The sequence below is a fragment of the Myxocyprinus asiaticus genome, chromosome 24 (assembly GCF_019703515.2).
Source record: "Myxocyprinus asiaticus isolate MX2 ecotype Aquarium Trade chromosome 24, UBuf_Myxa_2, whole genome shotgun sequence".
In the NCBI taxonomy this organism is placed as follows: domain Eukaryota; kingdom Metazoa; phylum Chordata; class Actinopteri; order Cypriniformes; family Catostomidae; genus Myxocyprinus; species Myxocyprinus asiaticus.
In genome coordinates, this window is record NC_059367.1 from 41,947,477 (window position 1) to 41,974,332 (window position 26,856).

Consider the following 26,856-nt stretch of genomic DNA (forward strand, 5'->3'; position numbering starts at 1 on the left):
TGTGATGCTCTGGGCAATATTTTGCTGGGATACTCTGGGTCTGGCCATTCATGTGGATGTCAGGTTGACCACCTACCTAAACATTGTTGCAGACCAGGTACACTCCTTCATGGCAATGGTATTCCTTGATGGCAGTGGCCTCTTTCATCAGGATAATGCGCCCTGCCACACTCCACACATTCTTTGGGAATTGTTTGAGGAACATGATGAAGAGTTCAAGGTGTTGCCCTGGCCTCCAAATTCCCCAGATCTCAATCCGATTGAGCATCTTTGGGATGTGCTTGACCAACAAGTCCGATCCACGGCAGCTCTACCTCGCAACTTACAGGACTTGATGGATCTGCTGCTAATGTCTTGGTGCCAGATACCACAGGACACCTTCAGGGGTCTTGTAGAGTCCATGCCTCAGTGGGTCAGCGCTGTTTTGGCAGCACGCGGAGGACAAAAGCATATTAGGCTGGTGGTCATAATGGTTTGGCTCATCAGTGTATACAATTCATTTCTTCTCAAAATGCGTTTATTTTCATCTAAGGAAAGAAAACAAAACAATATGTAGCAATATAATGCTTATTTAACATTTTCCAAACAAAGCCTTCCACAGTATAAAGATAGAATGCACTAAAATATCACCAATTCAAGTAACATTAAACTTTCCAAAAGTCTAATTGGAAGTTTGACTAATTGAAAGAACAAATCTCCACATAGGTTGCATATTCATTGCAATGGACAACAAATCTCTTAAACTCTCATCCTCCACAATATTAATTTGCTGGTAGGCTGTGGCTATCTGCTTTCCTACAGCAGTCGTAAAGCTGCGTTCATGATTTGCATCAGGCTGTCAATGCCACTTTGAACACACCATGAAAAGCGCTTGTAAACAAACACATCTCGTTCTGCATTTTGGTGATGGTTAAGACTTGATATGCTTCTGTCATAATTAAAATGCACCTTAACTTGTCTGAAAAATACTTAATTTCTATCACAAGTCCCATCGGGGCTTGTCTTGTACATCAAATAGCACTAAGAGCTCCTCTCTCCATAGTTTTATCACTGACAGGGAAGCGCTGTCAGAGATTCTTTTATTTACTAAGATAACAACCTCTGCGGCTCCATCATAGGAGAGAGCATAACAGTCAACTAGCGTGTTATGACAGTACCGCCCATAGAATGTCTATGGGACTCCCGCGTTATGATATTTTATGCTAAGCTTGTAGGCTCTCTTGGTAGAAGGGCTCTTCCGCTGTTGTGTGTCTGTTTGCGGTGTGTGCACCAGTGTAATGACTCTGGGCAGACACATTACAAAGGTTCCGCCCTTCATACCAGTGTTTATGCTCTAATAATGGTAAATGCTATTAAGAAAAATGAACACTTTAAACTTTTTTAATTAATCGCATGCATTAACACGTTCATTCTGGCAGCCCTAATAAAAAGTCAAAATTATGAAATAAAAAGTCACAATTATGTGATAAAAAGCCAAAATTATGAGATGCTAAGTCATAATTATGAGATACTAAGTCATAATTTTGAGATAAAAAGTCAAAATATTAAATAAAAAGTCATAATGAGATAAAAAGTCAAAATTATGAGATAAAAAATCATCTCATAATGATTTAGCATCTCATAATTATGATTTAGTATCTCAAAATTGTGACTTAGCATCTTATTATTATGATTTAGTATCTCATAATTAGAAATAGAAATTTGGATTTTGTATCTAATAATTTGTATTTACCAAAGCACTATTTTTTAAGTTTACTGAGCTGAGACAGACAGTGTTTGATGTGTATTTAAGCTTTTTTCTCTTTTCTGTTGTGTTTGTACATGTTTGTGTGTGGTTCATAGAGCCCTACACTGTTGGATTTAGTCAGTCAAGTCTGATCCATCTCGTCTGCCCGTCAGATTGCACGCTGCATGGCTTCGTACATGGAGGTAAGAAATTCAAGAATAGTTATGATTGGCGTGCTGAGTGACTCCAGCCAGGTCCCCTAAGCAACCAAATTGGCCCAGTTGCTAGGGAGGGTAGAGTCACATGGGGTAACCTCCTCGTGGTCGCTATAATGTGGTTCTCGCTCTCGGTGGGGCGCGTGGTGAATTGTGCATGGAAGCTGTGGAAAATAGCGTGAAGCCTCCACACACGCTATGTCTCCATGATATCGCACTCAACAAGCCACGTGATAAGATGTGCGGATTGACGGTCTCAGACGCGGAGGCAATTGAGGTTCGTCCTCCGCCACCCGGATTGAGGCGAGTCACTATGCCACCACGAGGACTTAGAGTGCATTGAGAATTGGGCATGCCAAATTGGGGAGAAAAGGGGAGAGAAAAAAAAAAAAGAATAATTACGATTATTAGTGGAGCTCATAAAGTGAAGATTGCGCCGCAGATGGTCGCCTCGGTGTGGAGCACTCCAATTCTTTAGTTGTTTTTGTTTGTTCCAATCAGTTTTACCAGGGACGAACTGCTGAACATTCGGCAGCACATACCAGATAATCTTTTCCCGGTTTTTGATTATTCTGACGTTTTACTGGACATTTTAGTCAGAGTTGTATTGTTTGTGCACTTGAAGCTTCTGTCACCAAGAAAAATTCCTTATATGTGGAAGCATACTTGGCAATAAAGCTCATTCTGATTCTGAATCTGATATTATTTTTTATTATTATCTAGATGGTTCTGAACAGTTCTGACAAAACGTTTCACCATCAAGCGCTCACATCTATATACTTCCACTTTGTTCACGTTCACTTTTAACAGAAATTAGCTGCCATTTGTACTTGTTTGTACAAATGTCATCACCATGTGCTCTCATACAACCCTAAATAAAGCCTACAACTACAGTTTAAACTAGCCCAATGCATTATAGTCAGAGAGCTGTAATGCTCATGTGCATGAAATTTAAGTAGAGATCGATTAATTGGCCAATATTTGCCCATTTTGACTTTATCAGCATCTGTCGATTATATCAAAATGGCCAGATGGTTGCCAAGCATATTGCCAGAACTGTTGGTTCTCCTTTGTTTCAATGCCAAAATCTATTGACAGCCTTGCCAATGTATAATGTGCATTTTCTGTTTTCCAATATTTTTTAAAGAATCTTTAGTACATTTTGTGTTCATTTAATATCAGCTATGTTGTTTATGTTCTTCAATTATACTAGCCTATATCATATATTGGCCATCTATCACCTTGTGGCAACACATTTTTAGTCATCATAGATGCTCTCCCGATTGAGGGCCGCACTCTCACTGGAGTGAAGGGGCTATTGGATCAAGGCTGTAATGTTTTTTTTCTGTAACATTCACACCCCCATACATACATGCACGGCGAGAAGTCGACTCACTGACCTGAATGAGTCACATAAACACAAGAACATCAGCAGCACAATCCCTTAAAAGGATAATTCACCGAAAAATGAAAATTCTGTCATCATTTACTCACCCTCATGTGTTTCGAAGACGTTCTTTTTTTTTCTGTGGAACACAAAAGAAGATATGTATAATAAAATGTCCAAGCTGCTCTTTTTCATGAAATGAAACTGAATGGTGACTGGGGCTGTCAAGTTCCAAAAATGACATAAAAGCACCAAAATTGAAGTTGTTATTCTCTGAATCTCTTCCCCTAAGACATAGATCTCAAATCTCTTTTGTGTGATTTCAATATGTGCATATTTGCACATATTTGCCTACTTGACATGTCACTATCTGTAATGAGATGCACAAGAACCACTAACGTTTGGCATTATTGATGTAAAACATGTTGTGAACCATTCGAGAGCCATGGCAGATGGGAAAATTTTCAGAGAAATATGAAATTTGTGTCACTTCACACTAAGCTATAAGAGGGCTTCAGAAGACTGTGGCGCACAAGTCATATAGACTACTTTTATGGTAGTTGTATGATGTTTTTGTCCATTTTAAAACTTGACAGCCCCTGGTCCCCATCAAATTTCATTGTATGGAATAAAACAGCATGAACATTCTTCAAAACCTTTCCTTTTTTGTTCCACGGAAGAAAGACATACAGGTTTGGAACAACATCAGAGTGAGTAAATGATGAGAGAATTTTCATTTTGGTTCTTGATCTCGAAAATGTCTCCAAAGTGGACTTATTTTATATCTAAATAAAAAAAAACATATTTGATTACAGAGCATAAACCTGCCACTTGAAGTTATACAACTGTTATGCTATGTGCATGTACACATACATGCACACTATACAACATGCACAGACTTATTACATGTATGTAAGAAGAAAGAATGGTGAAAGTGGAATAAATAGTGATAATAATAATAATGTGAGTAATGAGAGGTTGAAAAAAGAGAAAAGGGAGGAGCCAGAGAGAAACGATGTCAGGGGAGAGAATCATTTTATATATTGTCAGAATAATTAATGTAATATAATAACTCATGCATGAATGCTCTGCTCTGTACTACTAATATATGTAGTTCTGCATTCAAGCTAAAACATGTCTTGTGATCAGTAGAGTACATGATTTAAAGGTATAATTCCCCCAAAATTAAATTTCTGTCATCATATACTTACCCTCATGGTGTTCTAAACCTATGTGACATTTTCTTTTCTGAGGAACACAGTAGAAGATGTTAGGTAGATTGTCCAAGCTTCTGAAGTGGGTAATTATTTATACTGCCAAGCTCCAATAAAGGTTAAAAAGTATATCATAAAGGAAGTCTGTATGACTCATTTTGAGTTCATGTTGACTTTAAAGGCAAAAATGAATACAAAATAAATAAAATTAATGTATAAATAGATTAATATAAATACAAATAAAAAAGTTATTTTTAACAGTTTGCAGAAAAATCTCAGGATCTAGTGATGACAATTTTAGCATCACGCATCTGGAGAGAAGGTTAAACCGCTTTGGTTTTTAATAGAAGGTCTGCTTAAAATATGAATGCAATAGTCATTTTCTTTACATCAGTTGGTTGACTCTCTTTAAGAGTTGCATTTTTTAGGGGATAAATATTGTGTGTTGTTTACTTTTGAAATGGAGAAAAGCTGGTACAGAGAGCTATAAAACAGGTCGGTAATTTTGCTAGAGTAGTGGTCTTCTCCTAGATTATCTGCACTCATCTGTACTCATTGTACAGTACAAGCAAAGTGCAAGTTTCTTCTGCTAAGCTTCTGCACAGGAACAGAAGACACAATTAACTGATTTAGAATTCCAGTTCATCCATGGACCACAGCCGTCTGCAACCATAACCGACATTTTCTCTTATCCTTTATGAGAGAATTTCTCTGTATCATCATGTATCTGGTTGGATTTAATCCTGTGTCTGCAAGATGTCTGTATAAACTGTACAGTCTGCTTCTCCAAAAGGAATCTTTCATAGATAATACGTTAAATAACTAAACAGCCAAGCAACGGTATGCTGTTTGCAAACATTCAGACACCAGCCACACCGCTGCGGGAGGCGATTAGAGGAGCATTTAAATATGAGGACGCTCAGTAAAACCTATTCTGTGAGTAGACTTCACATGAAGTCAGTAAAAGAAGTTGTTTTAACCACTCGATGATTTAAAGAAATATATATGCAGTAGAAAATGTTTAATTTGTCTTGTTTACATTGTGAATTCATGACGCTAATGTGCTAACATGCTAATTAATATGTGCAGGTTAAACTCTGTTATTGTAATTTATGATAATACTGATACTACTGCAAAGATCAGTTTGAGTCACTTGAGAGATCACTTGAGAGTATTTGAGTAGATTTGATTCCTTTTGAAAGACTAATTAACCAAAACAAAAAATTCACATGACATGGAAAATTTCTCTACATGAACGATCGTACAAATGTAGGTCAATTTGCACCAGTTTGCTAATAACTCTAGACGCCGGTGTGTTCATGTTGACTGATTTTGACTGACTGAACAAGGTAAACAAAATTAGCTGTGCTCAAAGTAGGTGGAGCTTTAGGTCACACCTACCGATGATTTGGGCCAATGACAGTAAGAAGGTGTTTAGCAGCCGGTAAGAATTTTTCCTAAAAGTTCGCCCAAGCGCGCTGTTACGAACCACCGAAATTAATGCAAAACACCTTATTACAGAGTGTTGTGCTTGCCCTTTAGTTATAAATCTGGACATCAGCAGTCACCTTGGCAATCATGATTTCAAACTCGATTACACTTCCTAGCGCCATCTTATGCTCTGCGCATGCATCAAGCTTGTCATCAAGCTTGAATTCATGGCCGTGCCTACAGTCTGCAGTAGCATGATGTACAATGGAAAAGGAGTTACATTTTGGTCTGTTTTCACCAAAAAACGATTTGATCGCTTCAGAGGACATTGATTAAACCACTGGAGTCTGATGGATTACTTTTATGCTGCCTTTATGTCCTTTTTTGGAGCTTGAAAATGTGGTCACCATTCACTTGCATTGTATTGACCAACAGACATCATCTCCATTAAAATATCTTTGTTTGAACTCCGTGTAAGAAAGAAAGTCATACCAGTTTGAGACAATGTAAGGGTGAGTAAATAATGAAATAATTAATATTTTGGGGTGAACTAATCCTTTAAATTAAGACTAGCTTGCAGCTTTGGAAGCTACAGTTTCAAAGTAGCTTTCACAACACTGCTAACCGCTAGGCTTACATAGCATATATGGTACTTGTGTTTATATACTTCTGTAGAGTTTGCTATGGGCCTAAAGCAATGCTTAAATAGCTATTTGAGTATTGGTTCAAGATCAGTTTCAGAGTCGGGGTTGTACAAATACAAGCAATATTGTTTTTATTTTTTATTTTTTACATTTTTACTTACTGATTTTTCTATATTGTTTTTCTTTTGGAATAATGTGTACTAACAAAGAAGACCAACTGTCTGATTTTAAACAGTTCTAAGAAGAATCAGGTACATCATCACTCATTTGGAATGAGGGCCATATTTCAGAATCAGAATCAGAATCAGCTTTATTGCCAAGTATGCTTACACATACAAGGAATTTGTCTTGGTGACAGGAGCTTCCAGTGTAAAACAATACAAAAACAATACAAAAACAGCAGCAAGACATAGATAATAATAAAAAATAATTATACACATACATACATATACACATACACATGGGTATATTTGAAGTGTTTTATAGAAGTTCGCTCAAAAGAGGAATGCAACAGTCATTTTCTTTATCCAGCCCTATCAGATGGTTGATTTTGAGAGTTGTGTTTCTCAGGGGCTCAATATTGTTTGTTGTTTTGGAGTGGAATGGAGAAAAGCTGGTACAGAGAGCTAAAAAATTGGTCTGTTAATCTAGGAGTAATAGTCTTCTCCTAGATTATAGTTTTAGCATGAAGTTTTCCTTCAAATCATATTGCAGATATATTGTGGAGAGAGTTTCTTTAGACTGAAATGGTTTTGTTGTGACTGAGTATGAAAACACAAAGTTTTTAGACTTTTTTATACATTTTATGTTTAAGGAAAATGTAAATAGTTTAACAACCCTGCTGAAATAAGAGAAAACCAGCCTTAAGGTGGTTAGGTGGTTTAGCTGGTCTCCCAGGATAACCAACAGACTAGTGGAAACCAGTTTCGCTGCTGGCCATCCCAGAATACTATCATAAGCTGGTTAAATGTCAACATGAAAAGACATAGGTAACCCATTTTACTTCTGCAATGTGACATATTTCAGAGTGAAATAGGATATTCAATGAGAAACAAACATAATTGGATCGTGAAAAGTGGCCATTACATACTAAAGTTTGCAGTCAGTTGTGGAGGACTACTCCTCTCCTGTAACACACCATCCATTGGTTGTAACTCAAGCGGTAACTCAAGTTGTTTCAGAGGCGGAGCAAGTTAATACATTTTGATGAAAGATTATGAAGACAAAGATTTTTGTCTTTAGAATATTGCGCAGTATGACCAGGAATGTGTATTAAGAGAGTAAATGGTGTCATTCATGTTGATTTCCTGTTGACTGTTATTTTTTTATCAGGGGCATTGAACAGAAATGTTACATCAGCCCATATTCCTTGGGCAAGTGATGGCAACTGCCAGCCTGAAGTGACACCTAGAGCATCAGTCTACTTCCTGTTCTGTACTGCATCTCAAATTTCCACACATCCCTAAAGTTAGGCTATGTTTGCATTGTATGGCAGAGCATACTACCATACTTATTATTGCTGCAGTATATACAGTAGTATGTATTCTGTGCACAGTTTGATAATTATCCATATGCATGGAATACCCAGAAAACCGACATTTTTAAACAGAGCATACTGCACACAGTTCTGTGTGCAGCGCTACATGCAACTACCATGCACTAATTTTAAGCACAATTTTCGTAGGTGGGATTGTATGTTAATAAAGTGGCGCAAATCGCAATTTGCTTTTTCCTGAGAAATAGGTCATTGCACTAAGAAGTCTGAAAACCTGCAGATGAGATAATTAGATAAAAACATTTCTCCAAAACACGTTTGCCACAATTTTTGGCTCCCCTAGAAATTCTTATGAGTTAAATATATCTGAAGTATATTCCCATTCATATTTTACATTATTTATTACACCTGGGTGACTAGGAATATGCAGTTGTTCAGCCATGACTTCCTGTTTCACAGGGGTATAAATGTGAAGTTTACACAGACCTTAGCAAAATACATTTTAATTCCTGACATTTAATCATAGAAAACATTCCCTGTCTAAGGTCAGTTAGGATCACTACTTTATTTTAAGAATGTGATATGTCAGGATAATTTTAGAGAGAATGATTTATTTCAGCTTTTATTTCTTCCATCACATTCCCAGTGGGTAAGAAGTTTACATATACTTTGTTAGTATTTGGTAGCATTGCCTTTAAATTGTTTAACTTGGGTCAAATGTTTTGGGTAGCCTTCCACAAGCTTCTCACAATAAGTTGCTGGAATTTTGGCCCATTCCTCCAGACAGAACTGGTGTAACTGAGTCAAGTTTGTAGGCCTTCTTGCTCGGACATGCTTTTTCAGTTCTGCCCACAGATTTTCTAATGGACTGAGGTCAGGGCTTTGTGATGGCCCCTCCAACACCTTGACTTTGTTGTCAATAAGCCATTTTGCTACAACTTTGGAGGTATGCTTGGGGTCATTGTCCATTTGGAAGACCCATTTGCGACCGAGCTTTAATTCCTGGCTGATGTCTTGAGATGTTGCTTCAGTATATCCACATAATTTTCCTTCCTCATGATACCATCTATTTTGTGACGTGCACCAGTCCCTCCTGCAGCAAAGCACCCCCACAACATGATGCTGCCACCCCCATGCTTCATGGTTGGGATGGTGTTCTTCGGCTTGCAAGCCTCACCCTTTTTCCTCATCGTTATCCAAACATAACAATGGTCATTATGGCCATTTTGTTTCATCAGACCAGAGGACATTTCTCCAAAAAGTAAGATCTTTGTCCCCATGTGCACTTGAAAACTGTAGTCTGGCTTTTTTATTGTGGATTTGGAGCAGTGGCTTCTTCCTTGCTGAGCAGCCTTTCCGGTTATATCGATATAGGACTCATTTTACTGTGGATATAGATACTTGTCTACCTGTTTCCTCAAGCATCTTCACATGGTCCTTTGCTGTTGTTCTGGGATTAATTTGCACTTTTTGCACCAAACTACGTTCATTTCTAGGAGACAGAATGCATCTTCTTCCTGAGCTGTATGATGGCTGCGTGGTCCCATGGTGTTTATACTTGCATACTATTGTTTGTACAGATGAACGTGGTACCTTCAGGCATTTGTAAATTGCTCCCAAGGATGAACCAGACTTGTGGAGGTCCACAATTTTTTTTCTGAGGTCTTGGCTGTTTTCTTTTGATTTTCCCATGATGTCAAGCAAAGAGGCACTGAGTTTGAAGGTAGGCCTTAAAATACATCCACAGGTACACCTCCAATTCAGTATACCTCCTATCAGAAGCTAATAGGCTAATTGTCTAAAGGCTTGACATCATTTTCCGGAATTTACCAAGCTGATTAGAGGCACAATTAACTTAGTGTATGTAAACTTCTGACCTACTGGAATTGAGATATAGTCAATTAAAAGCGAAGCAATCTGTCTGTCTGTATGTGAGGAGTTGCGTTTGTCAGCGGTCTAGAGTTTGTTAGAACAATAATGTTATGGTGACAGAATATTTAAACTGGTTGCATAAAGTACTTTGTAAAGGCAAAACATTCTTAATTGGTGACCTCAAAATGACTGATGTTTTCACCTGTTTTGATGCGCATGTGTTTCACTGGCCGACATCAGTTACGTATAAATTATGAATATAAGTTGCTTCGACCATAAGTTGCAGGACCTTTCAGATGATGAAAAAATTTATATTCCGGAAAATAAGGTAAGTATAATTAATCATATTGATCTACAGACACACAACTCATGGCTAGTATTAAAAGTGATCAATAGCTTTTTGATATCCTCTGCTGGTGGAATCCTCGAACTGCAAATGCAGGAACTGTGTTTCGGACTTTGCGCAGAGAATAGGCACGGTTCTCAGACATCTTAGCCTAATGACCTATTTCTCAGGAAAATAGCAAATTGCTCTTTGCGGCACTTCATTATAATCCAAGACAACCACAGTTTGCATGCATATGGCCACAGATAGCGCGCACACACCCACCCACGCCCACTTGCACGAAAATTGTGCATATAGAATTAGCAATCGCATGAAAATTGGATAAGACGCAGTGCACGGTCGTTGCTTGTAGCGCTACTCTTCGCACAGTCATGAAAGTGGAGCCCAATATCTCACAATTGTGCCTTTATATCATGCAATTGCATCTTTATATCTCGCAAATGCGACTATGACTTTGCACAATTGCAACATAATTACGAGATTTAAACTCACAATTGCGACATTATATCTTGCAATTGCAACTTTATATCAAGCAATTTCAACTTTATATCTCGCAAATGCGACTTTATATCATGCAACTTAATATCATGCAATTGCGACTATGTATCTCGCAAATGTTACTTTGACTTTGCACAATTGCAACGTAATTACAGGATATAAACGGACAATTGACACTTTATATCTTGCAATTGCAACTTTATATCTCGCAAATGCGACTTTTTATCATGCAACTTAATATCTTGCAATTGCAACTTTATATCATGCGACATAATATCATGCAAATGCGACTTTATATCTCGCAAATGCTAGTTTGACTACGCAGTTGCAACATTATTACAGGATATAAACAGACAATTGAGACTTAATATCTTGCAAATGCAAATTTATGTCATGCAAATGCAATTTTATATCTCACAATTGTGACTTTTTTATATCTGGAAAATTTGACTCTATGTCTCAGTCTACAACTTTATTTCTTGTAATTATGATATAAACAGACAACTGCAAGTTTCTATCTCACAAATGTGATTTTAGATTATGCAACTGTGACTTTAAATCAGGGGAATGCGAGAAAAAAGTCACAGTTGTGAGATATAAAGTCAGAATTGCCTTTTGTATTTCTTTTATTTCATGGCATTATCCAGCTTCCATATTTGACAACAATGTAGCATACAACATTTTGAAATGTTTATTGTTGCCTAATGCCTACTGTTTCACGTACTATATATATATATATATATAAAAAAATTGTAGGCCATAAACAGTGTACAGTATTCTGTTGATAAAGTTAGATAATAAAGTAGCTAAAAGTGATTTGAGTCATAAAGTGAGAGAATGAAAGGACAGGGGATGAGAAAGTGAAATCTATCACAGGCTGTAAATGTTTTTTAACAGTGCCATTTAAAACAATTATGTTTTAGTGTTGGATGGGAGTTTGTATCACTCATTACACATTGCTATAAAGTTGAAGTAATTTTTTCAATGTAAAAACAATTTATCATATCCCAGTTTATACTGCATGTAATGTCAACTATAAGTCAGCCATTTGTAGGTTGATTTAACTGAAAAGTCTAAAATTGTGGCTCTGTGGCTATCAAAAACATTCCTCTGTTTGTTTGAGCATCCTGACCAGCCCAAAAGAGCAACAGTGGCTCAACCAATAATGTGAGTTTGAGGCAAAACTATGTAACAACCAAAGAAAGACAGGGGGAGTGTTCAGGAAACTTTTCTGAAAACAGTCATTTTTGCAATTCGTTTGGTGACACTAGCGGCGCAGAAATTACACACATCACCTTTTATAATTAAAGGTTGTAGTTAAACTTGATGTTCACAAATTTTCCTGTTATTTGACTAATTTCTTTATAATTTGCCCCTGTAATATCCCACCTGTAGACATGTTTAAATGCAGACTGCCAGTACTGTGAAAGATTAAATCAATAAGTGAAGAGAGGTTGAGTTTTACAGTGATTTTACCATGGGTAAGAGTTGTTGTTGAGTGGATCTCATGAAGCTGATCATATGAGTTCCCACAGTCATGGAAAACCTGGAAATATCAGCAAATTAAAAAATATTTCAGCCCTGGAAAAGTCAAATCAAAAATCAAATCACTTTTATTGTCACACAACACACAAGTGCAACAGTGGGTGAAAGTCTTGGGTGCAGTTCCGAGCAGCAGAGCAGTCATGACAGTGATGAGACATATACCAATTTACAATAAACATCAGATTTACACAACACAATTTACATATCTAAAATACACATAATTACACACAACACAATATACAAATAATAATATACAATGTACAGTATACAATACACACAATATAGAATACACAGTATACAATATAAATAGTATATATAAAATATACAGTAGGTTGTATGTGCTGTATTGACATTCAGGCTGTCGGTTGATAGTCAGTTGCCAGTGTGTTGTTAAGAGAGAATATAATTTATGACAGTCCGTGTGAGATAATAAGATTAATAAAGTGCAGTGCTGATGTATATTGATCGTGAGAGATCATGAGTTCAAAAATCTGATTGCTTGGGGGAAGATGCTGTCATGGAGTCAGCTAGTGCGGGTCCTGATGCTGCGATACCGCCTGCCTGAGGTATATATGTCCTGGAGGGAAGCTCACCTCCGATGATGTGTCTGGCAGTTCACACCACCCTTTGCAGGGCTTTGCGGTTGTGGGCTATTGCCATACCAGTCAGGATGCTCTCTACAGTGCTGGTGTAGAACCGTGTGAGGATGTGGTGGTTCATTCCAAACTTCCTCAGCCATCTCAGGAAGAAGAGGCGCTGATGAGCCTTCTTCACAACGGCCTCAGTGTGGACAGACCATGTGAGTTCCTCTGTGATGTGGACACCGAGGAACTTGAAGCTGCTGACTCTCTCCACCGGTGCTCCATTGATGGTGATGGGGCTGTGTTCTCTGCCTTTTCTCCTGAAGTCCACCACAAGCTCCTTGGTCTTGCTGACATTAAGGGAGATGTTGTTCTCCTGACACCAACGTGTCAGAGTGTGCACCTCCTCTCTGTAGGCTGTTTCATCATTGTCAGTGATCAGACCTACCACTGTCATATCATCAGCAAACTTGATGGTATTGGAGCTGTGTGTTGCCACATAGTCATGTGTGTACAAGGAATACAAGAGTGGGCTCAAGTGTTGAGGGTCAGTGATGAGGAGATGTTGCTGCCCATTCTAACCACCTGGCATTTGCTTGACAGGAAGTCCAGGATCCAGCTGCACAGTGAGCTGTTTAAGCCCAGAGCCCAGAGCTTGTTTATGCTCTTCTGCGTTCCCGGAATTAAAAGCAGAGATCCGCGCATTAAGTGCAGCACGAACATCGCTATTAATCCATGGTTTCTGGTTGGGGTAGATCCGTATTGTTTTGGTCGGAACAATGTCCTCTACGCAATGTCCTCTGATGAAACACGTTACGCTATCAGCTGAATATTTGCCAGTAGAATACTGGGTAACGGGGTCGATTTGCACGACATCTTACTCTGTTGAGAACGCCGGCTCTATTTCCCCTAAGACCACATTGGGTTCCTCTTCTGTCAACCAACAACAGAAAACTGAGGCTGCAGTGGGCCTACTACCATCTGTGTACCACAACAGAAATTGAAATTAATCAGACCAGGCTATGTTTTTTCAGTCTTTAACAGTCCAGTTTGGGTGAGCCTGTGCCCACTGCAGCCTCAGCTTCCTGTTCTTGGCTGACAGAAGTGGGACCAGACTTGGTCATTACTGTTGTAGCCCATTCACCTCAAGGTTTGACATGTTGTGCATTCAAAGATCCAATTCTGCTCACTACAATTGTACAGAGGGGTTATCTGATTTACTGTAGCCTTTCTGTCAGCCAATGTGGCCATTCTTCATTGACTTATCTCATCAACAGTGTGTTTACATCTGCAGAACTGCAGCTCACTGGATGATTTTTTTGTTTTTGACACAGTTTTTGACTGTTGTGCGTGAAAATCCCAGGAGATCAGCAGTTACATAAATACCCAAACCAGCCCATCTGGCACCACAAATCATGCCACGGTCGAAATTCATTGCGTTGAGTCATTGCGAGAACATGACTATGGCAATGTTGCAGTCGCGGCTTTCCTTTGTAAGAGGGCAAGCCACCCCAGCGGCTCTTCGCCTTGGTCCTTATACCTACGGGTATGAGGCCACGTTGGTTAGCACTGGGGGCGATTTGGGGACTTCAGTGGGAGCACCTCCGCCGGGTAACCCCCCCACAGACCTCCCATTCCTCAGCACACTCGTCTGCCCCAATCGGGCTTTCGGATGAGACTGCCGGCTTGTCTTAGGGCGACTTCTGACGGCCTCTTATTCAGAGCCCGGGAAGATGATGAGCTCTTGATTGCAGCATCGGAGAGCGGGTTTGTCCAGTCTGACGCGGAGGCTTCGGCTGGGCTTCCTCCTTCGGGTATGGTCACCCAGTCTCAGGCCGACGCGGAGCTGATGGACATGATTGATGATTGGTTCCTGGGCCCAGAGTGCCGCTCACGGCCGTGCCCCGCCCCGGTCCCTTTCTTACCGGAGGTGCATGAGGAGCTGACAAGATCATGGGGGGCACCTTTTAATACCCGATCCCGGTCTTTCAGCTCCCCTGCTCTCACTACCCTTGATGGTGGGTCGGCCAGGGGGTTTTCAGTGATCCCCCAGGTGGATAAGGCACTTGCGGTGCACTTGTGCCCGCAGAGCGCCGCCACCTGGCACGGGTGCCCGAAGCTCCTGTACAGGGCCTGTAGGTTTACATCATCTCTGATGACTAAGGCCTACGGTGCCGCTGGACAAGCTGCCTCCGCCCTGCAAGCCATGGCTCTCCTGCAGGTACACCAAGCCAAGGCGCTAAAAGAGCTGCATGAGGGTAGATGCAGGAACTGCACTCGGCGACTGACCTCGCTCTCCGGGTGACGAAGGTCATGGCACGGTCTCTCGGGCAGGCGATGTCCACCCTGGTGGTCCAGGAGCGCCACCTTTGTCTCAACCTGGTCGAGATGAGAGAGGCTGACAAGGTGCGGTTCCTTGCCACCCCCATCTCCCAAGTTGGCCTGTTCAGCGACACCGTCGAGGACTTTGCCCAGCAGTTCTCGGTGGTGAAGCAGCAGACTGAGGCTTTTCAACACATCCTGCCCCGGTGCAACTCAAGACTCAAGTCCCGAGATGGGCATGGCACCGCGGGACACATCGCGTGGTTGTCATGCCGATCTGTCGCCGCCTCTTCAGCCTTTGGACCGACCTAGAATTTCTACGGGCAGGGGTTCCCCTAGAGCAGGTCTCCAGGCGCGTCGTGGTTATGACAGATGCCTCCAAGACGGGCTGGGGCACCGTATGCAAAGGGCACACAGTCGCCGGCTCTTGGACTGGCCCGTGGCTGCGTTGGCACATCAACTGCCTCGGGTTGTTGGCAGTACTGCTCACCCTGCGTGGTCCGGACGGACAACACGGCGACGGTAGCATACATCAACCACCAAGGCAGCCTACACTCCTGTTGCATGTCACAACTCGCCCGCCATCTCCTCCTCTGGAGTCAGCAGTGCCTCAAGTCGCTGTGAGCCACTCACATCCCGGGCGACCTCAACACCGCAGCGGACGCGCGGTCATGACAGGTTACGCTCAGCGGAGAGTGGAGACTCCACCCCCATGTGGTCCAGCTGATTTGGAGTCGATTTGGTCGAGCACAGATAGACCTGTTTGCTTCCCGGGAATCCTCCCACTGCCCGCTTTGGTACGCCCTGACCGAGGCACCACTCGGTATAGACACGCTGGCACACAGCTGGCCCCTGGGACTACGCAAATACGCATTTCCCCCAGTGAGCTTACTTGCACAGACCCTGTGCAAGGTCAGGGAGGATGAGGAGCAGATCATCCTAGTAGCACCCTACTGGCCCACCCAGACATGGTTCTCGGACCTCACACTCCTCGCGACAGCCCCCCCTCCCCCCGGCAAATTCCCCTGAGGAAGGACCTTCTTTTTCAGGGACAGGGCACCCTCTGGCACCCACGACCAGACCTCTGGAATCTCCACATCTGGCCCTTGGACGGGACGCGAGAGACCTAAGTGGTAGACACAATCACTCAGGCTAGGGCTCCCTCTACGAGGCACCTGTATGCCTTGAAATGGCGTCTGTTCGCTAAGTGGTGTTCTTCCCGACGTGAAGACCCCCAGAGATGTGCAGTCGGATCGGTGCTTTCCTTCCTGCATGAGAGGCTGGAGGGGCGGCTGTCCCCGTCCACCTTGAAGGTGTATGTAGCTGCCATTTTGGCACATCACGATGCAGTAGATGGTAAGTATTTGGGGAAGCACGACTTGATCATCAGGTTCCTGAGAGGCGCTAGGAGATTTAATTCCTCCAGACCACGCCTCATCCCCTTGTGGGACCTCTCTGTAGTCCTTCAGGGTCTACAGGGAGCTCCCTTCGAGCCCCTAGAGTCAGTTGAGCTTAAGGCACTCTCTTTGAAGACTGCCCTCCTGACTGCACTCACTTCCATCAAGATGGTAGGGGACCTGCAGGTGTTGTCTGTGAGCGAAACGTGCCTGGAGTTTGGTCTGGGCTACTCTCACGTGATCCTGAGACACGACCGGGCTATGTGCCCAAGGTTCCCACGACCCCGTTTAGGGATCAGGTGGTGAAGCTGCAAGCGCTGCCCCGGGAGGAGGCAGACCCAGCCTTGGCGTTGCTGTATTGGGTGCGTGCTTTATGCATCTATTTGGATCGCACGCAGAGCTTTAGAAGTTCCGAGCAGCTCTTTGTCTGCTTTGGCGGACAGCGGAAAGGGAGCGCTGTCTCCAAACAGAGGATCACCCATTGGGTCATTGACGCCATCGTGATGGCATATATCACGCTCAGGGCGTGCCGCCCCCTGTGGGGTTATGAGCCCACTCTACTAGGAGTGTGGCGGCCTCCTGGGCCCTGATCAATGGCGCCTCTTTGGCAGACATCTGCAGAGCAGCGGGCTGGGCAACACCCAACACCTTTTTCGAGGTTCTACAATCTCCGGGTTGAGCCGGTCTCGTCCCATGTATTGTCAGGTACGAGCAGGTAAGTTCCGGGACAGCTGGTGTACCGCTTGTGCATAGCGCCTTTCCCCTCCCCTGAGGTGAAGACGTGCGCTTTTGACTCCCAGTCGTGTTCAGAAGTTGTGACCCCTGGATGACTTTCTTCCTTAGCCCTGTGGCAGAAGAGTTTGTGGAGAAACTAGCTGCCGGACCAGTACATGTGCTAACTGAGTCCTGTACTGGCGTAGGTGCTCCACATGCACTGGTTCTCCATAGGTGACCCCATGTGATATATCTTCCGCTAAATCATTTCCCTGTCAGTAAACTGCGTCTTCCTTGGGCAGAGGTTCCTCCGTGTTTGTCACCGTGTTTGTAGAGCTCCTCCCCCTTTGGGTAGGACCTACCATGGGACTTCTCCACATTACATACTTCCGACAAGACTCGGTAAGACCATGTGACGTATTTCCACACAAAATCACGAGGCGAGGTGTGGTCTCCGCTGTGTCTTCCCCTTGGGAGTGACACCCCTCATCAAAGTAGACATTTATGGCTCCCAGCTGGTAAACAAAATTCCACTCTTTTTGGGGAGAAAAAAGAGGAAAAGCGGCCACGGCTGGGCTAGCCTGTCCCTATTTGTTGGGCAAGTTGACTTGTTCCCAAAGGACCGTTCGGTGCTCATAAGAGCATTGGGGGAGGTTACGTGATGGCCTGGTCCGCTGGCTACAAAGCACACAGTGGTCTTCCCGTCTCGCACCACCAGTCCACGTAACACAGTTCAGCTTATTGTGGCATTTCGTATAGGGACCCGTAGTGTCACTACATCGACACAACGTCAAGTGAGTGACAGATAGGGAACGTCCTGGTTACTTTCGTAACCTCCGTTCCCTGATGGAGGGAATGAGATTTTGTGTCCCTCTTGCCATAATACTGAACTACTGGCTGAAATGGCCGGGACCTTGTCTCAGCTCCTCAGCATAAAACCTGAATGAGTGGTTGTGAGCCAGCTCCTTTTAAACCCGTATGTTTGGGGGAGTGGCATGCAAATTCCACTCGCCAATTCCCATTGGCCTTTTTTCAAAATCAGAGGTGTTTGGGGCTCCCAAGAGTGACCCCTAGTGTCACTACATTGACACAACATCTCGTTCCCTCCATCAGGGAAAGGAGGTTACAAAAGTAACCAGGACGTTTTTCATTTGTTTTCATGGATGCTCAAGTTCTTGTAGCAATTACTGAAAGTATTTTTTAACAGTTCAAAGATGGGCAAGGAGGAGGCAGAAACAGGCTGAACAGTTAACATAAACTTTAATGATATAAATGAACTTAAAACAGCATAAAACATAAGGACACAGACACACATGCAGCATGGCCACATGCGTCTCTCTCTCTCTCTCTCTCTCTCTCTCTCTCTCTCAAACTGGCGTCTCCTGCTCCCCTTTATCTCGCTCTCTCGCTGATCAGCTGATTCAAAGCTGGCCGTGCACCATCACGGCCTGGCCACGCCCTCCTCCCCCGCCCAGTTTAGGCCAGGTCGCCACCGGACTGACTTACTCCCCCCCCCCCCCACCTCTGGAGGGAAGACGCTGTCCTTCTGGCCGTTCGGTCAGCCAGTGGTCCACCCTGCCTCCTGTGAACCTGGGGGAGAGACAAGGGGAGGCATGGGGAGAGGGCAAGTGGAGACAGAGAGAGAGAGAGAGAGAGAGAGGAGAGAGAGAGAAGAACTTGCTCGGCGGCTCCTGAACGTGCTGTCGCCTGGTCCTCAACCACTCCGCCACCCTCTGGTGGATGCCAGCTTGCTCCTTCCCCTGCCGGCAGTGACCCCTCCGTCCCCAGGCAGACGGCCGCGGCTGCTCCCCTGGTGGATGGCAGCAGCGAGAACTCCGCGAAAGCGCATCCCTCCACCCTCCCTGGTTTTGGCACCACTGTAATAGTTCAAAGATGGAGGAGGCGGAACCGGCAGAACAGTCAACATAAACTTTAATAATATAAATGAACTTAAAACAGCATAAAACATAATGACACAGACACACATGCAGCGTGGCCGCATGCGTCTATCTCTCTCTCTCGAACTGGTGCCTCTGGCTCCCCTTTATCTCGCTCTCCGGCTGATCAGCTGATTCAGGTTTTTTCAGGGTCCCATGATCCTGAAAAACCTATCAGGAAAATTGTCTGGAAAAGTCATGGAAATTAATAGAATCTCAAAAGTCATAGGGATTTCTATAGTGAATGTACAGTATTCTAGTTTTCCTCTGCTCTTAAAATATCTTATCAGCTAGATAAGCTAGATCTGCTCTTGTATAAAGGGCCTTCAGACTAAGCATCCTTGCATTAAAAAAAATAATCTAGATGCAGCGAAACAAATAGAACAGTATGCAGATGTCTCGAGATGCGTTTTTAAAAGTAGCCGTTCTTTTTAACCTGACAGTGTCTAAAAAATGTACAGAGCCCCTTAAAGGACAGGGTGGAGGTTTTTTTCCTGAAATAGTTTTCCGTGCCCTCGCAATAGTTTTGCGTTCCCTCGCAATAAATATACCATGGTTTTACTACACAGTAACTATATTTTAACCATGATATTCGTAGTGAAACCATAGTGATAATACAGGAAAATGAAAACTATGGTTATAAAAATCATACATTTGTGGGTATTATGGTTTTCTATAGTAATATTGTAGTAACCATGATTGTTGTAGGCTAACCGTTTTTTTTAATTTATTTATTTTTTACGGAAAACATATTTTTGCTATAGTAATATTATAGTAATATTGTCGAAACTATGAAAAGCAAGTTAACTAATCATGTTTTATTTATTTATTTTTTGGTTTTAATACAGTAAACTGGATCCATATAGTAACCATGGTTTTACTATAAATTATCCACGGTTAATCTAGTGGTTACTTTATTACCATAGTTTTCCTTATTATCACTATGGTTTCACTACGAATAGCATTGTTAAAATATGGTAAATTTGTTGCGAGGGAAAGCAAAACTATTGTGAGGGAAAGCAAAACTTATTGCGAGGGAACGCAAAATTTATTGCAAGGGCACACAAAACTATTGTGAGGGGACACAAAACTTATTGAGAGGGAACGCAAAACTATTGTGAAGGGACACAAAATGTATTGCGAGGGAACGCAAAACTCATTGTGAGGGCACGCAAAACTATTTCAGAAAAAAGTTCCCTCCTGTCCTCTCGGGTAGATGGATGGAAAAACGTGCTTGGTGTGAACGGCCCCTAAAACTTGCTCGCAAGCCATAATTCTTTTGGGTCAGTGATGGGTCAAAACTGCTCACAAATCAGTCTAAATGATTAATTAATTGAACTGAATAAAAATAATAATAAATATTTTTTTTAAAAAAACAGTATCCGGTAATCACAAACACATGGAAAGGTCATGTAAAACTCTTGGAATTTAATTGTTTCATTGTGTTTTTTACTCATTTGATCAAACTGCCTTCAGTTAAGATATTTTTACTCAAAATGGAATTAAAATGCAAAATAACTATATTTATTTCAAAAATGATAACTTGACGCCGCTTATATGCAATGTGATGATGTCATGTGACAACAATGTAGCATACTTCTGTTTGAAACTTTTACAATGATTTGAACAATCCCTAGTGTTTCACTTACTATCATACAGTGTATACATTATTCAGTAAGTAATAAGCTATTGTTCCATTCCGAACATAGCCATTGGCAGGGTTGTTGACAAAATGTGCCACAAGGTTTAAATGAATTGGTCGATTTGCTTTGGATGGGGTATATGCAAATTAGCAGATATCAATTCTGACTGACAATAATGGAAGCATTTAAATGTCGTAAGGAAAAGCAGGTTTTAAATGTCTCCTCCATAATTCAACCGCAGTGGTGGAAACTCTGCACCCATCATAAGAGTGAGTCAGCTCGACTTTTATTTCACCTTACCAAAGGCTGATGGAGATAGATAGAGAGAGCTTTCATGAATTTAAATAACTGTAATGCTCAGGCCCATTGTCCATAATATGAGCTATTATTCTTACGGCATAAAAATGATGCTCATATTTATGTTAATATATTGCTTTTTTTGATTTGAGAAAAGCTATTTGTTTTATTATGTGCTAGACCATAAAAAAACAACGGCATAGAGCAAGAGCATAAATGTTTACAAAATGTTAATGTCCACTTTTATGAGTTTTTTCTTCTGAATTCAAATCAAGTTAGTGAAGATGTAGTCTCATGACCAGACTTTTGACTTTGTGCGACTTTGCAGCTTTTCCTGGCCAAGAACCACCCAGTTAGACTGGAAGAAAAACTCTTAGTTGATATGTGAAGCCACCAAACACAGTTTGATTTGTTTTAACTTGTTGTTTAGGTGCAGGTTTAACTTTGTCCAATCCAGTGTTTAGGTCTTTCTCAAAAACGCTCATAGCAGCCTGGTGCCGAGTACTGCATTGTTTCCAGACAGACTAATGTAAAACTGTGCTCCCTGACTTCCAGAATTTGCATAAAGCCAGCCAATCAGATTGGAACTGATGATGTCAGCCAGCTCTTGCCAGCTTTGTGTGCAATATGCATTAGACGGACAGTCAGCTAACTGTACCAGACCCTAATCTGGGGGGAAAAAACAGATCATAACAGTTTAGAGGAATGTCCTGGGTTCAATACATATTTAGCTCAATCAACAGCATTTGTGGCATAATGTTGATTACCACAAAACATTATTTTGACACATCTCTACATTTCTTTAAAAAAGCAAAATTCAAGGTAACAGTAAGGCACTTACATTTATTCTTAGGTAAAAAAGCCCTTTTACTCATGTATTATTTGAGACATAAAGTTCCTTAAATCTGTGTTTACCAGCACTACAGGTTCCACGGCGTTGAATGGTCTGCAACAAACCTGACAGGATTATGTGTGAATGCTTGCTGGTGAAGACTGCTGCCCTACCAAACATATTACCTTAAATTCAGAATGCCCCCTTTTGTCACACTCATACAAAAATGCAGCAGCCATTCCCTGCTTCTCCCATTTTTACACTGCAGCACATCTTGAGATGATGCTTTTTCACTAGCTGAGAGTTGTGAAGAAGCTTTGCCACATATTGCCAAGAGACAGTTTTTGGAGATGGAGTGTGCTTTCAGTGCCATGTGTAAATTGAGGGAATCTCACTTGAAATTGAGGGTCCCCTGGGTCCAGCGCAAAACTCAGCTCATACAGGGAGACCAAGTAGTCAAGTCTCTGCCTGCATGGTGTCAAAGGAGCTGACAAAACAAACACACATGGCTTTGTGAATTACACATTACTTCGGGATATAAATATTCTGAGTGTCATTCTGTTCTATATCTGCGCTATCTGCTGTCCCTCTCACTAAACTAATCCTCCTTTTCAAGGATTTTCAGACAATATTTGCTGATAACAGCTCAGAACAGCCCAGTGCTACCAGATTGCTCACATGTGAATTCAGCAACAGTACGTCTATGAAATTGGTCTGTGCTTACAGAAATTCGCACCACTGCCTCCAGTGGCTGAAGTTGTTTGTGTTTTTGAATGTACAGTATGGGCATGTGTGAGCCCGTTTCTGGGTGAAATGTCCACATAGTGGCACCAAAAGTGAGTCATATTTTGAGGCGTAAATAATTGTATACAGTTAACAGGAATGCATGTTTTGTAAAGCCCCTAACCCAACACATCCCCCAACCTTAAACCAAACCGTCAGTGGAGTAAAATAATAAATTTTTACAGAGGTGGTGCTCATACAACTTATTTTCATGTCTGTAATTGGCGGAACATGGCGTAATTGTTAAGCTCATAAGGCCCATTACACCTATATTCCCCATATTAAAAATATAACCTATTGAAATAAATAAACGGATTAACATTGAACATAATAATATGATTTAAGTGGGTCCTGACAAACTTATTATTGGTATACTACCTTCATTATTAAGAAATAAAATACAGCAATAGACTTCCAACCTTAAAGCAAATTACAAGGACAAATCACACACGAATGCAAGGATGGAGTGGAGAGAAATGATATCAAGGAAGAATACGAAGATGGAGTGGAAGGAAGTATAATAGATGGGGAGATCAATAACATATTAGATTAAGAACCTAAAATTTGAACAAAGATGGGAACTGCTTAAAGAAGTAATTACAGTATATGTTAAATTATGATGATTATTTCTCTTTGACTTTTCTGATTAATTTGTTAAATAGAAATGTAATTAGCAATTATACTGCCCTTCAAAGGCAAAATGCAAAATTGAGTTATGACTGAAATCAGGCCTTTTAGAATATGGTCTGTCCTGTGACAGATGAGTTTGGCTCATATGCTAAAATTCAGAGGTAGCATCAGCTAATATTGGTGGGTATGGTGCTTTACAATTCAGGTCCAGTATTTTGCGAACACCTGCAGCGTGATTTTGGGGAGCTGAGGTGGAGGGTGATATTTGATAAGCGGGAAGAGGGTGCCTGTGGACATTAACATAATCCACGTAGTACTACTAGAGACACCACCAAGTTTATTTACGGGCACTAAAATCCTATGCATTGCGTGACATCTCTGACTCTCTGGTTTGCAGCAGCCACTTCTTGAGTGTGTCGTTGCTTTTGGCCAGTGACACAAATAGAAAAATACTATACATTTCTGGTGCTATTTTGTGATTGGTTGGGCCCACCCTCAATGTTTACAACACATATCCCGCACCCAAATTGCTTTTAACCAAAGCACAAATCGTAAAAAATCTAATATTTTATTTAATGCTGTGTTTGCCAAACGTTTGATTGGGTGGGCAAGACTCACGTTTGGATGGGCTCAGCCCATGCCTACATCTGGCCGCAGGGAAGACACTCTTGCAGTCGTTATCCATATTTCATTGTTTACCCTCAAACTGGTCAAGTTCAATAGTTCAGTTCTGTAATATGAAACATTACAACATTTTCAACATTTCATTTTTACAGAAAAAAACATTGTTACTGCACATAGCACAGGAACACTGACTTTAATTTGGTGTGGTGCAATGATATTGGCTAGCTAAGGCTGTTTTGCACTGATCCTCAACCTCATTACATATAACTCCAAAACACAGTATTTACACAAAGTTTTGAAAGACAGGTGGGCCAGATGGAAAAAATCTTTGGGGCATGCGGGCCAAGCAAGAATAGTTTGTTAACGAAAAGCTTCTATCAAATATCGTGTTAAAGTGGGCCTATAATATTTGTTCAATATATAAATATAATGTGTTTATAGCTTTATTTTATTTTTTATCTTTTGAAAAATTTTCCAACAGGAAATTCTACACAAAAAAAAAAAAAAAAAAAAAGTGCTTTCAAAACTGGTCAGAGAGAATAAATCAGACTGATAATAAAAAATTTACTGAACAATGAAGTTTGTTATAGATCCAATAATTGTTGACTGTTGACTTTACAAAATTAATGTTTTATTGACCAAATTAAAGGTGCTGCAAGCGATTTTTTTTGTGGAATAGTATGCAGAAAAGGTTCCTTCTTCCTGAAAGACATAGATGCAATGATTTAAACTGTTGACTTTTCAAATCTAATGTTTTATTGACCAAATTAAAGGTGCTGTTGGCAATTATTTTATGGAATAGTATTGCAGAAAATGTTCCTTCTCCCTGAAAGATATCACTGAAATAAGTGTCCTGCGATATCTCACCAGTGTCTGTGACAGCACTAGACTGTGTAAACTGCAAAAAAAAAATGTGACCAGGGCCTTGGACACATTTTTTGATCAGCCAGTCAGAAGACTTTGATGTGCATTCTGCCTGTCAATCATTTTGCGCATTCTCATAGTGTAGTACTTGAAGCAAAATATTCAGGTTTAATGCCATCTGCAGTTTCATAACAGTTGTCAGCTGAGGCAGCTTTTTTAGCACTGTTGTGTTTCACAACTACGAAAAGATGCAATGCACGGTGATGGTCTCAACGGTATCTTTTGAGGGCGGTGTTTTGGAAAGAGGGCGCATGTCCAGTTCAACAACGAAAATGTCTAAAAATGCGGCACTCCTGCACGAGACACTGTAAAAACATTAAAACCTGGCACGACGTCCGTCTTGGAAAACAATTGAAGAAAAGTGCGAACAGACATAAAATGCGTTCACATGAACAGCCCCTAAGACAACTGATAACCTTACGTAGGCCACTGAAAATTTCAAACAGGCCGGATTTGGCCCGCAGGTCATCAGTTGAACTCGCCAGTTTGAGGGACTGATGACGCTTGGTGATGTCAGCATAGGCAGAGCCCCATGGGCATATGCCCACAATGACGTCAGCATAGGCGGAGCACCACACCATCAGAATTCTTCTCTTTCAGGGAAGCATAGACATCTCTTGTGTTCTGGAACCCTAAACCAACGCTGTTGATCTGCACCCGGTCATGGTGTTTTCCACCTTGTGAGTAATACATCCTTGTGTCTGATGAGCAAGAGTGCTGTCTTTTATGCTTGGTCCGATCCCACGCTGAAGCAGTGCTCGTCGGGTCTGATTTTGTTCATTGTGTACACATGAAGCTCAGGACACATTGCTCACGGCTTACTTTGATTAAGAAAGTGGAAGCGGGACTACCACCCCTGGAGTCACGAGTTCGAATCCAGGGCATTCTGAGTGACTCCATCCAGGTCTCCTAAGCAACCAAATTGGCCCGGTTGCTAGGGAGGGTAGAGTCACATGGGGTAACCTCCTCATGGTTGCTATAATGTGGTTCGCTTTCGGTGGGGCGCGTGGTGAGTTGTGCGTGGATGCCACGGCGAATAGCGTGAAGCCTCCACACGCACTATCCGTGGTAATGCGCTCAACAAGCCATGTGATAAGATGCGCAGGTTGATGGTCTCAGACGCGAAGACCACTGAGATTCGTCCTCCGCCACCCAGATTGAGGCGAGTCAGTACACCACCACGAGGACCTAGAGCGCATTGGGAATAGGGCATTACAAATTTTGGAGAAAAAAGGGAGACAATCAAAAAAATTAAATAAAATAAAAGTGGAAGTGGAGGAACATGGACGCAATGCGAGGTTCGGATGTGTGAATGGCGAGCTCTGCGCACTTTGCTAGTTTTAATACTATTAATGTCATAAACCGGTGAGATTCGATACACCCCCGAGCAGCAGGCCGCGAGCCAGGGAACCGATTTGGTCAGGGAAGTGTGGGAAATTCGGCGAGAAATGTTGAACATGTCGGCAACGCTGACTTGGAGGATCTTGCTGTAATACGTCGATCAATCACTGCCATGGAGACGAAATTCACTGAGATGGTTACAAGAGTGGGGGATGTCGAGAAATGGATCGATTATCTGGATAGCCGGCGGAATAATGTTCGTATTGTTGGAATCCCTGAGGCCGAAGAAGGTCAGGATATGGTGAAATTCCTGGAAGGGCTCTTTCCGAGTCTGCTCAACATAACAGGCCATAAACTGGAAATAAAATGAGCTCACAGGGTTCCTTTGTGACGATCCGCTGAGATATGGGACAATCAATTCTGGCCAAATTTCTGAGATCATCCGAGTAAAGGAAGGC

The 26,856-nt window shown here is 41.8% G+C and overlaps 1 protein-coding gene across 4 annotated transcripts in view; it reads left to right on the forward strand.

The window, feature by feature from the left end:
• Positions 1-26,856, forward strand: part of LOC127415186 (cytosolic acyl coenzyme A thioester hydrolase-like) — a 153,010-nt gene that overhangs the window by 65,365 nt on the left and 60,789 nt on the right. For all 4 annotated transcript variants that reach the window (XM_051653819.1, XM_051653821.1, XM_051653820.1 and 1 more), the window contains one exon: positions 1,843-1,929. In XM_051653819.1, coding sequence (XP_051509779.1) covers positions 1,843-1,929 — 87 coding nt within the window. The remainder of the gene's footprint in view (positions 1-1,842; positions 1,930-26,856) is intronic.